The sequence below is a fragment of the Tyto alba genome, unplaced genomic scaffold (assembly GCF_018691265.1).
Source record: "Tyto alba isolate M040663 unplaced genomic scaffold, T.alba_DEE_v4.0 Super-Scaffold_2, whole genome shotgun sequence".
NCBI classification, from domain to species: Eukaryota; Metazoa; Chordata; class Aves; order Strigiformes; family Tytonidae; genus Tyto; species Tyto alba.
The window spans coordinates 18,014,504-18,027,897 of NW_024881282.1; the positions used below are offsets into that span (position 1 = coordinate 18,014,504).

The 13,394-nt window shown below is 38.3% G+C and overlaps 1 protein-coding gene across 1 annotated transcript in view; it reads left to right on the plus strand.

The window, feature by feature from the left end:
* Window positions 1-13,394, plus strand: part of DDX10 (DEAD-box helicase 10) — a 188,946-nt gene that overhangs the window by 33,980 nt on the left and 141,572 nt on the right. Inside the window, exons 11-12 of the mRNA XM_032990776.2 lie at window positions 675-762; window positions 6,439-6,527. Coding sequence (XP_032846667.2) covers window positions 675-762; window positions 6,439-6,527 — 177 coding nt within the window. The remainder of the gene's footprint in view (window positions 1-674; window positions 763-6,438; window positions 6,528-13,394) is intronic.

A 13,394-nucleotide genomic window follows, 5' to 3' on the forward strand; every position in this document is an offset into this window, starting at 1 on the left:
ATAAGAAAAGATCTGGGCAAATAAACCTGGAACAGTGTAGGTAGCACTAGATGAAATGTAAAAATCCAGAGTCTGGGAGAGGATTTGTATACCTTTTTACTGGATTTAATGGCGTTTTCTGTAATATGGTCACTGTTCTTTATTCACCTGATCAATATTTTGAGGAACTCTTAAATCTGTTTGATCTCAGTGTCCTTTATTTTTGCTCATCTGGCTGTAAGAAAGAAGCAGTTAAATTCCAGTATTCCCAGGGCAATGGATGTTGTTTAAGCTTTCAAAAATGCTGAGAATTTCCTTATGAAGACTGCTATCTCAGTATAAAGTAATACTATAATTCATTATGCTTCTTCTGTTTTTTTTCTCAGAATTTTTATAGATTCGAGAAGTTCTTTTCTGCTGATTTTGTCTTTGCTTTAGAAGAAGTTTCGCCACCTTCACTGAAAACTGTTTATGGATAAAAAGTCTTGAGCTCCCATTTGTCTTTTCTGTACTGTTTGAGGAGTGTATGCTTCATCCTTTAATATCGTTCCATTCTAAGTTGTTTCAGAGTGGTAATAACTTCATGCATATTAAAGCAATGCAAAAGATGTGAGGATACTCCTGAGAACTTCATAGGTGCTTATTTTTGAATGTTCTAATAAAGCTAACTACTTTTTTTTTTTTTTTTTAATTAGAATTAATCCTGAAAAACTTACAGACATCCAAAAGAGAATGCAAGCTTTCTTAGCTCAAGATCAGGAGTTAAAAGACAGAGCTCAAAGGGTAAGTCATCTGCTGCACTATAGTTCTTGAGGCATGCTAGTTGAATAGAACTGCTGTTGGAATAACTGATCTGCTCATGTATGCCCTAGAAGCAGTGTTAGAAACTGCAGAATTGTTCTGATTTTTAAGCTTTAAGACATGGCATTGGTAGAAGCAATAATCATGTGTTAGCAGTTGATGGTAAGTATGCCTGTATAGCCAGTGTGAGCTGACATGGACTCAGCATGGGCTGATGATGGTAATGCCTGAAGAGCCACCTGACCTACTGCTTTTGTGCCAAAGTTAGAGCATAGTGAGGACATACTTATTTTAGAGTCTTGGATATGAAAGTGATTTTTGATTTAGTAGTCACTGCTTCTTAGCTATTTGAGGGTTTTGTTTGAGTCTTTCCCAGCTGTTTGAGACCTGAACTTGGGGAGGAGGAGCTCGATATATCAGTACAGTCTGGGACCAAGTTGGCTGGAAAGCAACTTTGCACAAAAGGACCTAGTGGACAACAGGCTGAACATGAGTCAACAATGTACCTTTACAGCAGAAGGCCAACCACATTCTCTGGGGCCCCTGTAATAAAGACAGGGACCTGCTCAGGTGGGTCCAGAGAAGGGCCATGAAGACAATCAGGGGCTGGAGCACCTTCCCTATGAGGACAGACTGAGAGGGTTGGGGTTGTTCAGCCTTGAGAAGAGAAGGCTTCAGGGAGACCTTATAGTGGCTTTCCAGTACTTAAAGGGGGCTGGGGAGGGACTCTTTATCAGGGAGTGTAGAGGTAGGACAAGGGTAAAGGTTTTAAACTGAAAGAGAGTAGATTTAGATTAGATGTAAGGAAGAAATTCTTTATGGTGAGGGTGGTGAGATACTGGAACAGGTTGCACAGAGGAGTTGTGGCTGCCCCCTCCCTGGAAGGGTTCAAGGCCAGGTTGGACGGGGCTTTGAGCAACCTGATCTAGTGGAAGGTGTCCCTGCCCATGGCAGGGGAGGTTGAAACTAGATGATCTTTAAGGTCCCCTCCAACCCAAACCATTCTATGATTATGGGTGGTGTTACGCAGAATGTTTTTGGTAGGTCAGGGGAGGTGGCTCTTCTCTTTCCCTCTGATCAGTGCTGGTGAGACACATCTGGAGCACAAAACTTGATTCTGGGCTTCCAGTACAAGAAAAACATGGACATACTGGAGGCAATGAAGAACCACAAAGATGACTTAGCACGTGGAGTATATCCTGTATTAGAAGTATAGATTAGATGGAGCCAGTGTCTTTTGAGTGGTGCCCAGTGGCAGGAGAGGAGGGGATGGGCACGAATTTATATGCAAAAAACCTGCATTTAAACCCAAGAAAAAAGCTTTTATTGTGAGGGTGCTTGAACAGTAGAACAGGTTGCATGGAGAGGCTGTGCAGTCTTCATTATTGGATATTAAAAACTGGGTGTGTTCCTTAGCAGCCTGTTCAGGCTGACCTTCCTTTGAGTAGGGGTTTGGACTAGATGATCTCTGGAGCTTCCTTTCAATTTCAACTATTCTGTGATTCTGTAAAACATAAAGCTAAGAAAGCAGTACAAATACGTCTTTTTTTTTCATCGTGCATCCTTGTAGTACAATGAATAATAGGACTGTGTACCCTTTTCAGTTTAGTAACCCTTTTGATTGAAAGTGATAGGTAAATTGGTAGTTCTTCCTGAGAGGACTCTTGCTGGGGAGCTGATAGAGAACAATTAAAAATAGTAGTAAGAGGTTACTGAAAACTAGCAGATTTCATTACTTGGCTTAAAAATTTAGAAATATGAAGCCATGTAGGCCTCGCATGCCCATTTTCTTAATCAGTTTTTATTGTTGTATCTCCCAAATATATATGATAGTTTGTCCTTCCTCAGTGATAAAAACCAGTGCATTGAATAAAGCATTTTAACTTTAATTTGGATTTAATTGAGAAGCAAAATAGCGTAGTACAACTATTCCATGTAAGGTGAAGTGTGTGAATGGGGATATGAATGGGGTTTCTTTGTTGTGCTGTTTAATGTTGGGAAAGTCCATGAACAATATGTGAATTTCACCAAGATATTAGCAGGTTTGGGGAAGGTACGAAAATTTAAAATAGTTAGGCAGGTTCCTGGACTAGAACAAGGTGATTGTAAAAGACACTTTCCATGGAAGATGGCCTGTGAAACTTTTCTGGGCATTGCACTGTCTCTTGCGGTGACTAGACATGTTTGTTGACCTTTCCTTGGGTTTATAATATTTTTAGTTTGGGAGACAGAGATTACTGCTTGTATTATTGAAGGTCGGTTGATTTTCTGAGGTTGGTTGGTTTGTTTGGTTTTAAACTGTGGATATCACGAGCCTAAGAACTATGTAGTTGTACCAAGTGTCTTCCAAATGATGTAAAACAAGGAGTTGAAATTGGGCTACAGGGAAAGAAGGTGACTGAAAGAACAATAAGAAAATCTTTCAGGTCATTTCTTTGTTATACATGTAGGTCAAATTTAAAGAGCATGACCAATGGCCAAATGATCAGATATCTGGAAATGCCAAAGCCTTAGAAATACAAGATTGCAGAAATTCTGGATCAGTGTAAAAAACTTTTTATTTGTCTGAGCTAGTGTGGGGATTGATGACACCTGAAGACATTCTGGTAAACCAGCGTGATAGGGTAAAATGAAAAGGGGATCATGAATGCTTAAAGAGAGATTAGGAGTTGTAGCCTATATGTTGAACTGGGATGTAAAATGAAGCAAGTTGCAATATTTAAAATTCTTAAGTTGGGGTTCATGTCATTTAACTTTAGATGTCCCATGTGAGCTAATCTGCCTGAGCTTTCATTTATAGCTGGTAGAGAGGAACAGGCATTTTTGGGATGCATCCTAACAGATGCTTAAAAAAACAGTTGGGATGGATGAATGACGATTTCTTCGCACTGCAAAGGTAGCTTGTGTGATGTGACACAGCTTGGATGCCTGCAGTAGAGACACTTACTAGGTCAGAGGAATGTCATTCTTTCTTTCCTAAACAAGGAGTCTTACATCAAAGTGCCTGAGGAGGTCAGTGGGAACTTTGTGAATGAAATGTCTAAGGCAATGTTCAAGGGACAACTTATAAAACTGTTTTTGGTGTTTAGGTGTCCCAGGTTTTTGTAGTGCACAAAGTATTGCTTGTAGCATGTGGAATGTCAGCATAAGCTTCGTCGTAGCATTGCACAGGCCAGGTGTACTGGTGACATATTATGATCATCTGCAACTGCCACAGAAGTTGCAGTTATACCAGTTTGTATCAGAAGTGACAGAACAGCTGGTTGGGGGAGGATGAGAGTAGGAGGAAGCCAGCATCATCTTACTTGGAATGAAAATACTAACAAACCTCTGTATTTCTGGCTTTGGCTTTTTAAGATCTCTTAAAGGGCAGAGAAAGATCATTCTGAATTGGGCAAAAGAAAATAATGTTAAAGTTTCAGAAGAGCACAAGAATAAAATCAAACATGGGTTGTGTGTCAGTGTTACAGATAAAAAAAGTTAATTTAAATTTAATTGCCTTTTAATTACCCTTTCAAGCAATTTTTGTTGCAAATTTTCATTTATGGGTAGCAGTGCAGTGTCACCTTGCAGACAAACTGTATATATATTCAGTTTTTGAAAATCGTCAAGTCTGGACAAGTGGTTTATTGTACAAGTGTTCCTCCTAATAAGATTTAAGTGTCAAGCATACTATGCAAATGTGCCCCAGTAGTCTTACATATCAGTGTGAATAAAACAAGAAAAATAATGCAGATGAAATCCTGACCTTGGATCCTTATCTGGAATGCTGGATTTCTTAAAGACATGAGTGTTGTGCTGTCTAGCCTGTCTGTTGCAAGCTGCCAAATTCTTGACACTTGTAAGAAATAAATTCCCTATCGGAATGGATCAGATAGCAGTGAAACAGCACGGCTATGCACAGAAATTCAGGTAGGATGTAGTTTACTGTGTTGAGGGCATGTGGTCTAAGTGATTGCATGCCCTAAGCTTGTTGATTTGCTTCAAGACGCTTTTACTTTTTTTAAAAAAAAGGGGGGGGGGGGAAAGAAAATTCTTGATTACTAATTGCTTCACTAAACTTCATGGTTCATTTGATAGGACATGGTTCCTCTGCTGTTGCTTGGAAAGAGAGTGAACCAGGTTGGGGCTCCTTTGAAACTTCTGCAGTTCCTCTCATGGACTGATGCTGCCTTTTGGCATTTCTTGTAATTTTAATATTTAATACGTCAATTCATCCAGTTTTGAAAAGCAGTTTTAAAAAGTGTTTTTCTTGCTAATTTGACTGTTACTGTGTAGGGAGTACTGGGACACTGAAGTTATGTCTGTCCATTAATTGGGGGAGTTTCATCACCACACCAAAAACTTAGCATTTGGAAAAATAAGCAAATGAAAACTTTCTTCTCTAATGAGGTGTTGGGCAGCTTGAAAAGTATATCTCTTAGCTCTGCATATCTTACATTAATAGTTTTTATTTCAGTTTGCCAAGGGAAAGAGAATGACTTTATGATATGGCTTAATTTACTGTCTCATCTTTATTTTCACCTTTGGAAATGTTTTTTCTCTTATAAGCATTTAAAGAATCTCTACAAGAGATGGATGCTCCTAACTGTTGGGTGTTTTCCTCCTCTGTCTCAGGTTAACAAGAAATAGATTTTATTTTTTTTTTTTTTTAAATTCCATGTGAATTATTAATACAATAATTTTCTCTGATGGGTGCCTGTACGCAGCAGAACAAGGGTGTGATTATAGTGTGCTTGAATATAATCCTCGGATCTTAATTTGCTGTTGCTGCTCGTGTTTGCTGGTTTAAGACTTGTGGTAGGAGGTTTGGCATGTGTTAGAAATGAGGTTACTAACAACAGAAATCCAAGGATCTTTTCTGATACTTAAAATATTCCAGTATTTATGCTGCTGCTGATAAGCAGAAATAGACTACATAGAAGAAGCATGAAAAGAATAACAATCTTTTCTTTTGGGATGGATGGAGGGAAAATGCAACACAAGATTAAGTTATTCGGTTACGCAGTGCTTCCAGTGTTCTTGGTGAAAGTATGGGATTAATTGAAACTTCAATTTTGGACTGGTTTTAGTAGATGTTGTATCCTGAATTTATGTTGATCAGCTGAGTTGCATTCATTGACTGTGTGTATGTGATGAGCTGATGGCAAATGCAAGGCAATATGAATTATCTCAGGCCACAGTGAAAGGCAGCTACGTTTTGTTGAACTGCTTTCTGTTAGTAGCTAAGATTAAGTCAGGACGCCTCAGATTGATAGCAACACAGTCTGTTCTTGCTTTACATAATTTGGATATCAGAATAGTATAACAACATTGAGAAAAGCTAGGAGAAATAAAAAATTGAAACAGTGATGTTTCCTTCTTACTAACTTGCCATATTTTCTTTCTAGGGAAAATAATGATATACTGTTGGGAAATTCAGCCAACTAATGTTCATTTAATGAAATATTTGAATACTTGAAGCTGCATCACTTCTGTAGCACTGATAAATTTTGGCTGATGTGTATTGTGTATAAGAATTTTATTCTGAAATCAGTGTTAGACCACTTAATAATGAAATTCAATTTTGTCTTTAGAGTAATAATACAATGTTAGTTTCACATGTTAGTAATTGAATGGTTTCTTTTTTTTTGTTAAATACTTTTATTTTTCTTTCAGTGTTTTGTGTCCTACTTGCGTTCAGTTTACTTAATGAAGAACAAGAAAGTATTTGATGTTTTCAAATTGCCTCTAGCAGAATATGCCCTGTAAGTATGATCAACTTGGAAGGTGAAAACTGTATAGTGAGAAATTTTGTAGTGTATGATAGCTTTAAATAGCTGTTTTGACTATGTTAATACACAGAATTGGACAATCTTGTAATATATTTAGTTTCATATTTATGCTGTGCTTTTGCACGTTTTCAGGAACATTCTAAATAGAAATTATGTGTAAACCCAATACATCTCTACAGAGAGAAATAACTCTTACAGCAGAACGTACATTTGCTATATACAACAGAAGACAAAACTTGTGAAGTAAAAGGATAGAGAACAATAGGTATTGAGTTTTATTTTTTTCAGATTTGCCCTTCAGCCTCATAGCTAAATGCCAACCTGTGAAGTGTATAATTTAAAAGAACCTGAACTATCTACAGATGATATACAGTAGTCTTATTTTGAGTGTGATTGGTACGTTGCTCCTTGGACATAAATTAACTCACAGGAGATTCAGTGCACTTGGTAAAGATGAAACATCTGCACTGGACTGAATAGCATCTATTTTACTATGTCTATTTTTGTACATATATGTGAACCATTCCTCATTTTGTATGGGAGGGAAATTTATTTTGACAGGTTGACTTTACAGATGACAGCTGTTTGAGTTTGTTTTAAGACGTGAAGTTTTTGAATAATCTCATGGGACATGGGTAGTCAGAAGGGAGCAGGAGGATGTTAAAAAGATGAATGGTAAATCAATTTTATGTCTCTGGAATTTCATACAGAGAAGACTTAAGTCTTCAAACTTGTCAGCACGTGGCATAATGAACTAAAATGTGACAAATTACTAGACTGTAGAACACCTGGTCTTCCAGTGTTGCGCTGCAATTAACATGATTATGTTTTTTAAGGTACATAACCCTATGATAAAAGATGCTTTCTGACTTTATGGACTGAGAAATTTCTAAAAAGGAGAACCAGCAGAAACTTGAAAAATTTCACTATATGCATTGTCTGCCCCCTCACCTGTGTGATTTGTCAGCATCTTTAAAACCTCATTGTAGGTCTTACTGTACTGAATGTAAGGAGTAGTGGCAGAAGATTAGGACTAAGAGGGATGACCACACTAATTTAACCAGTGTGTTAAGAAACCAACTGACAGATGGTGGTAGTGCTGAATTTTCAGAATCCCAGTGCCTCTTTCTGGATTTCAGCATGGTGTGCCATCTAGTATCTGATATTGATGTGGACAGAGTACTGTACGGTTCTGTTCTGTTCTCAGGCCTCTGTGCCAGGATTTGGGCCTTCATCAAAGACAATTCTAATCCCAGTTTTGCAGAGTTACTAATAAGTCATTCCTGTATTAAAATAGGAGAAACCAGACAGTTGTTTGGAGACAGTAGGAGAGGTTTAGTCAAGACTGTGAAATACATGGAAGTGTAATCAAAAATTCAGAAGATAATGAATCTGGGAGATAATTTGGAGATTCTGTTCTAAATGAACAGTTTGTTGGCACTCTTATTCTCCATTCTTCTGAGTGCTTGTCTAACTAAATACACCCCACAGTCCCTTGGCTTTCAATTCAGTGCACATCCACTGATACAGTGGATCAGTCAATCTATATGAAAGGCCCTCAAAGTCTGGAATGTTTGAATTCTGCATTCAGAAGCAACCTTGATTTACTTTCTTCGCACAAACTCATGACAAAAGCTGGAATGAGAATCCTTTCTTCCCTTTACTTTCTGTGTGTATTCTCTGAAAGTATTTCAGGCTTTCTGTGGAGATTTACTGCTATCTTAATAGATGTTACTCCACTAAAAATCCTGCAGAGAAAATAGGCTGCTCAGTGCCCCTCTCAGGTTTGCGTATCGTTCTGTCAGGCTGTTGCCCACTTTCTCCATTGCTCTCTTGCCTGGCGTGTCTGTGCACTGAGATTCTCTTAAGCTCTGTTGATTGAGTCTGCAGAAAAGCTGTAGTCTTTTTGATTTATATATTATATAAAATTATTTATATATTATATAAAATTGTTATATATCTAGAAAACAATATATACATAAAATAAAAAGAGTGTGTGTGCATGCCTATATACATACAGGCATATGTGTTCTACAGACTGATCACCTTTAAGCTATGGCACATCAGTATTCTCTCCACTATCCTTTCATTACAAATTTCTACGGAGAATAATTTGCTGGAAGAAGACTTGCACAGGCCTTGTGTGAACATAGGCAGCCTTTAAGTTTGGTGAAGGAGAACCTCGGTGCTTTCATGAAAGAAAAATTTTGTCTTTTCATTGCAGAGGACAGCTTTGAAAACATAAGAAAAAGTAAACAACAGGGTGGAAAGGAATAATTAGTTCATCTGGTCTCCTGGATAGGAGACAAGGTAAAGAGGAGGCAGGGATTTGAAATACTTCTCAGGTGCTTTATTTTGTTAAAAGCTAGTATGTATATGTATCGGTCTTCCAGGGCAGATCTTAACAGGCAAGTGTGCTGGATGGACAGGTTAGTCACAGCTCTAAGGGGCTGCCAAGGAAGGTGATTTCCTCTGAATTTTGTCATGTCTTCCAAGAGGAATGCAGCATATTTTTCTCTGTTTATCTCTGCATTGGTACATAGAGAATAAATAATTTGAAGTCATGTTATTTGAGAAATGTCTGATGCACACAACTTAGTACCCAGCTAATCTTGCGAGTAGTGCTTACAGATCAGTGCTACAAAGCACTAGGTAGCTTCAGGTGCTGTCAGGTCTGAAATGGGTGATACCAGGATACACGATCCATCTGTTCTCTCGCTGAGCAGGGAAAGCACTCACTGTACTCTCACCCCAGTCCCTTTGGCTGTGTATGTCGGCTTGACCTTTATTGCATGGTCAGGGCAGAGGATTTTGTTCGTTATCTTGCTCCTGCTGCCATAAGAAAGTGCAGGGCTGCCTGTCACATATCCCAGGCAGCATCCATCACAGGCTTTGCACATCTCGTCATCCTTTTGCTGGTTCTTGGCCCTCCTCACTGCCCTTGTACTTCCCTTTTTATACCCCAGTCTCCTTCCAACTAAAAAATCTGTCCCTAATTTCTTTTTCCGAGTTGTTTCTAGCCTTCATATGCCAGTAACCAGATATAATATTTCTCATGATGTTACCTAGTTCATCTCAGCTTCATATGGTATTACTCGTATGGGCCTCACTATTCCCTCCAGTGATCTGTAGAGTGTGGCATTTCTCATACAACTTTCCCCTCAATCACCTGGATATCCAGCCGTCCCTTTACGAGATTTTTCTAACTACTTCTGTAAGCTTCTGAGCTTTCTGATCCTGCCATACAGATCCCTGAACAAGCTGCAGTCTTCCTCTCTCAAAGTCCAGGGTCATTATTCTTTTAGTCACCATCCTTGTTTCTTGTAAGATCCTGAACTACCTTTTCTTGTTTTGCAGCCATGCCTGCTACTGACCTTCACTCACCTTAGAAGCAAAGGTACTTGCATATGTACGAGTAGCAGTTCCACTAGAATGACTCTCGGAGTTGGCTAATCCAGCTAAATTGGAGAAATGGTCTTTAATGCACTCTAGAAATCGGTGTTGCTTATGTGCTGCCATGTTGCCCTTTGGGTGGCTGTCAGGGTGGCTCCGGTACCAAGAGCACCAGGGCCTGCAACTGCATTGTGGGGGTTTCTTTTTGTCAAGAAGGCTACATCTTGGTCTTATAAGTGATTGGATGCCAACTATGGCATCCTCTTTGTTGGCCTTCTCTCTGATCCTGATCCATAAATTCTTGATTAGCTTGGCCCTTCTTAGTATAAGTAGAGCACCATGCATTTGAGCCTCTTAATGTAGAGGGATAAAGCTGGCTAGTAAAATAAATAACACAGCAAAAGCAATTTCTCTGTTCGTTTTGGTTATTAATCAGATCATCTGGAAAGCCTGTTAATTCAGATTTGTGTCACTTCAGTTGATTTGATTTCTCCTGTTTTCAAATGGTTGCTCATCCTGTCTTTTGAAAGCATTTTAAATGTTAAATGTAAATGTAGCATATATTGCAGGGCAAGTAATACACATTTCTTCTCTTGTAATAGCTTCTGGGAGTATTTAACCTTTTCCAGGCTATTTTAAATCTTTGTCTGAACCTGTTCTACAACAAAAGAAATCACTGTGCTGTGTTTTTATGTGTTCAAATAATTTTGAAGAAGTTCACTAATGGAATATGTCTTCTATTTAGTAAATATAGTAACAATATTAGAATGAAGCACTTGTGTAAAATTGTTGTGCAGCAGTTCTGCAGAAGTGACCTCAGATTCTTCACAACTGGCTCATTTCAAAAAGGACTGGAAATCTTCTAGGTGCAGATTAGGAGCTCTTATGATGCATCAAAATTAAAAGATAGTACTGGTCTTATATTTCCTATTTAATTTGTTTTGTGCAAGGGCATATTTTGCTCTGAGTGTCTAAGATTCCATCTTTTTAAAAGAGTTAAGAGAGGTTCCCAGTTTTTCACCCAGTCCAAATAGAGGTGTAGTGAAGTTACTGTGTTAATGTAAACATACTCAAGATCTTTGTATAAGCATAATTAACAAACCTCAGAAAAGGCAGTATTTTAAGTCTGATACGCCATTCATTTGAATTAATTTAAAAAAAATGTTTACTAATGTTTGATTTTCTTTATTCAATAGCAAACAAAAGCAATACTCTTCCTAAAGCCATACAATGTTCTTTTTTTAGAGTTTTACTCTTTTAACTTACTTTGTGAAAATCTTTGTTAACTTGCTTTGAATTGAAGGAGGTACCTGAGCACTGTAGGTGTTTTGTTCAGTTACTTCTATACATTCCCTTATCAATGTTAGGGAATGATGATGTCTGACCACCTTTAGTTTCTGTTGATGAATAGAACTGTCAGTTGTACTTTCATTTATAGTAGCAAAATAATCCGTTGGTTTCAGTATTGCTTTTAGAAGCCAATTTTAAATGTATTTCTAGAAGAGCTTGCTCCTAAGAAGTCACTGCATTCACACCAAAATATGAAATAGGGTTGTTTTTTGGTTTGTCAACTGAATTTGTGTTGCCATTTAAAGGCTACCATAGTCTGAGGACTACATTACAGTGTTAGCATGTTTTTAGTGTTCCATATTAGAATTTATGAAATGTCACTAAATAACTTACCTGGGTTTTGTCTGTCTTTATGAGAAAACCTTTCACATTTCTTATTCCAGAAGAGTGTGCGAAATGCTACCACTAAACTCAAAGAATAGCTGTAACTTCAGTCACAGTAGGATTGTGGTCTGAGTGGCATTTAATGAATTAATCAAAACTAATATTGTCCTTTCCAGTAGTTGGAAAGAAAAGCTGGTTCATATATTCAGGTTTTTTTAGTATAACTGAACTCTAGATTTGGCAAATGATTAAGAATTAAATTCTAAAGAAACTGTTGAATCTTACTTTATGAGGAAACTTCTAGCAGTAGTAGAATGTGTTTGTCCCAAATTATCCTCCATTTGGAATATACTATGGAAGAGTCACTAACAAGCCAAAATGCTGACATTTCTTTGAGAAGTTACATGGTGTTAGATCTAATGTCAGGGAAGGTTTCGATATGATCCCAAGAACGAGATTAAGACAAAAATGAGGTCAAATGCCGTACACTAAAACCAGCTTTTATTATCAAAAGTAAGAGAAAAAGAGGTAGCAACAGGATAGAATGGAAGGCAAAGTCAGAAATCAAGCAAGCAGTTGGGATAGGGTTGCAAGGATAGTCACCACTGTAGATCCACGGTGTCCTCGGTGTCCAGGTCTGTCGTGTTCTGGGGGTTGTCCCCTGTACGTTCCAAGTCTCTGGGTGCTGGGCTATGGGAGGATTGTGAGGGGCTCCTCTCAACAGCCCTTCTTATCCCCATTTTGGGGCTGTGTTTTCCATAACAGTGACAAGAGAATGTGGCTCATCCGCATTCCTCCATATGCACCAGGTTGTCTTGCAGCTGTTGGTGAGGTGTCTCTGATGAGCGCTACCTCTGTGGCCTTGGAACAGAGGCTTTTCACAGGCCAGATAGCTCTGGTGCCAGAATCTTCTTCGCAGGTATCTTGCAGCAGTTTGTGAGACATCTCTCACCAGCACTTTCTCTGTGGCCTTGCAGGCAGGCAACTTTTGACCACTCGAGTCAAACAGTTCATAGTTCAGTCTCTCACATGTGACTAGAAGTGTTTGAGGATTGTTCATACACAGCTTTGTTTAAGCTTATCTACTATTACTTTCTTACCAAATTTGATTTTAACACTTTCCCTCTCCTCTAAGATGGAGGGCTGTGTTCTTTTGGTTCAGATGTTATCTGAATTCTGATAGCACTGGTCTTTTTTGGTAGGGTTGCTAAGCAGTGTAGAAAAATTGTCCAACACTAACTGATAATTTTAGACAATTATTAAAGCATCAGCACAGGGCAGCAGTCTGGTGGATAGGATTTCATACTTCAGTGAGAAAAGCTGTGGTGAAGTCTCGTCCACATCATGGGCTGCTCTTTTTGATTGTGTTTTAACTTTTCCTGTAGAGAGAGTAGTTTCTTCATCTTTCCAAACTTTTCTCTGCAGCTGTGATCCTGATCTTTGATACTAGCTCTGGAGGCATAGAAGAGAAGCTGTGATAAAACTGGAATTTGCAACCCTGTGTCCATTGTGTCTGTCTGCATGAAAAAGAGAAGTGAACACATTGTGTAGTTGCCATACAGTGCTACTATTTGCAGTACTTTGTCAACAGCTGACAGCAGTATTTCATGTAGAATAATGTTGTGAAATCTGGAAAGGCAAAAAAGTGTTTTTTGTTGGTTTTTTTTTTTTTTTTTTTTTTGCACAGGACTTTTTTTTCTACTTCAATCCCCTTGCTGAAGAGGTTGCACTTTCATTGACATTGCAGCATTCTCTTTATGTATATTTTAGTGT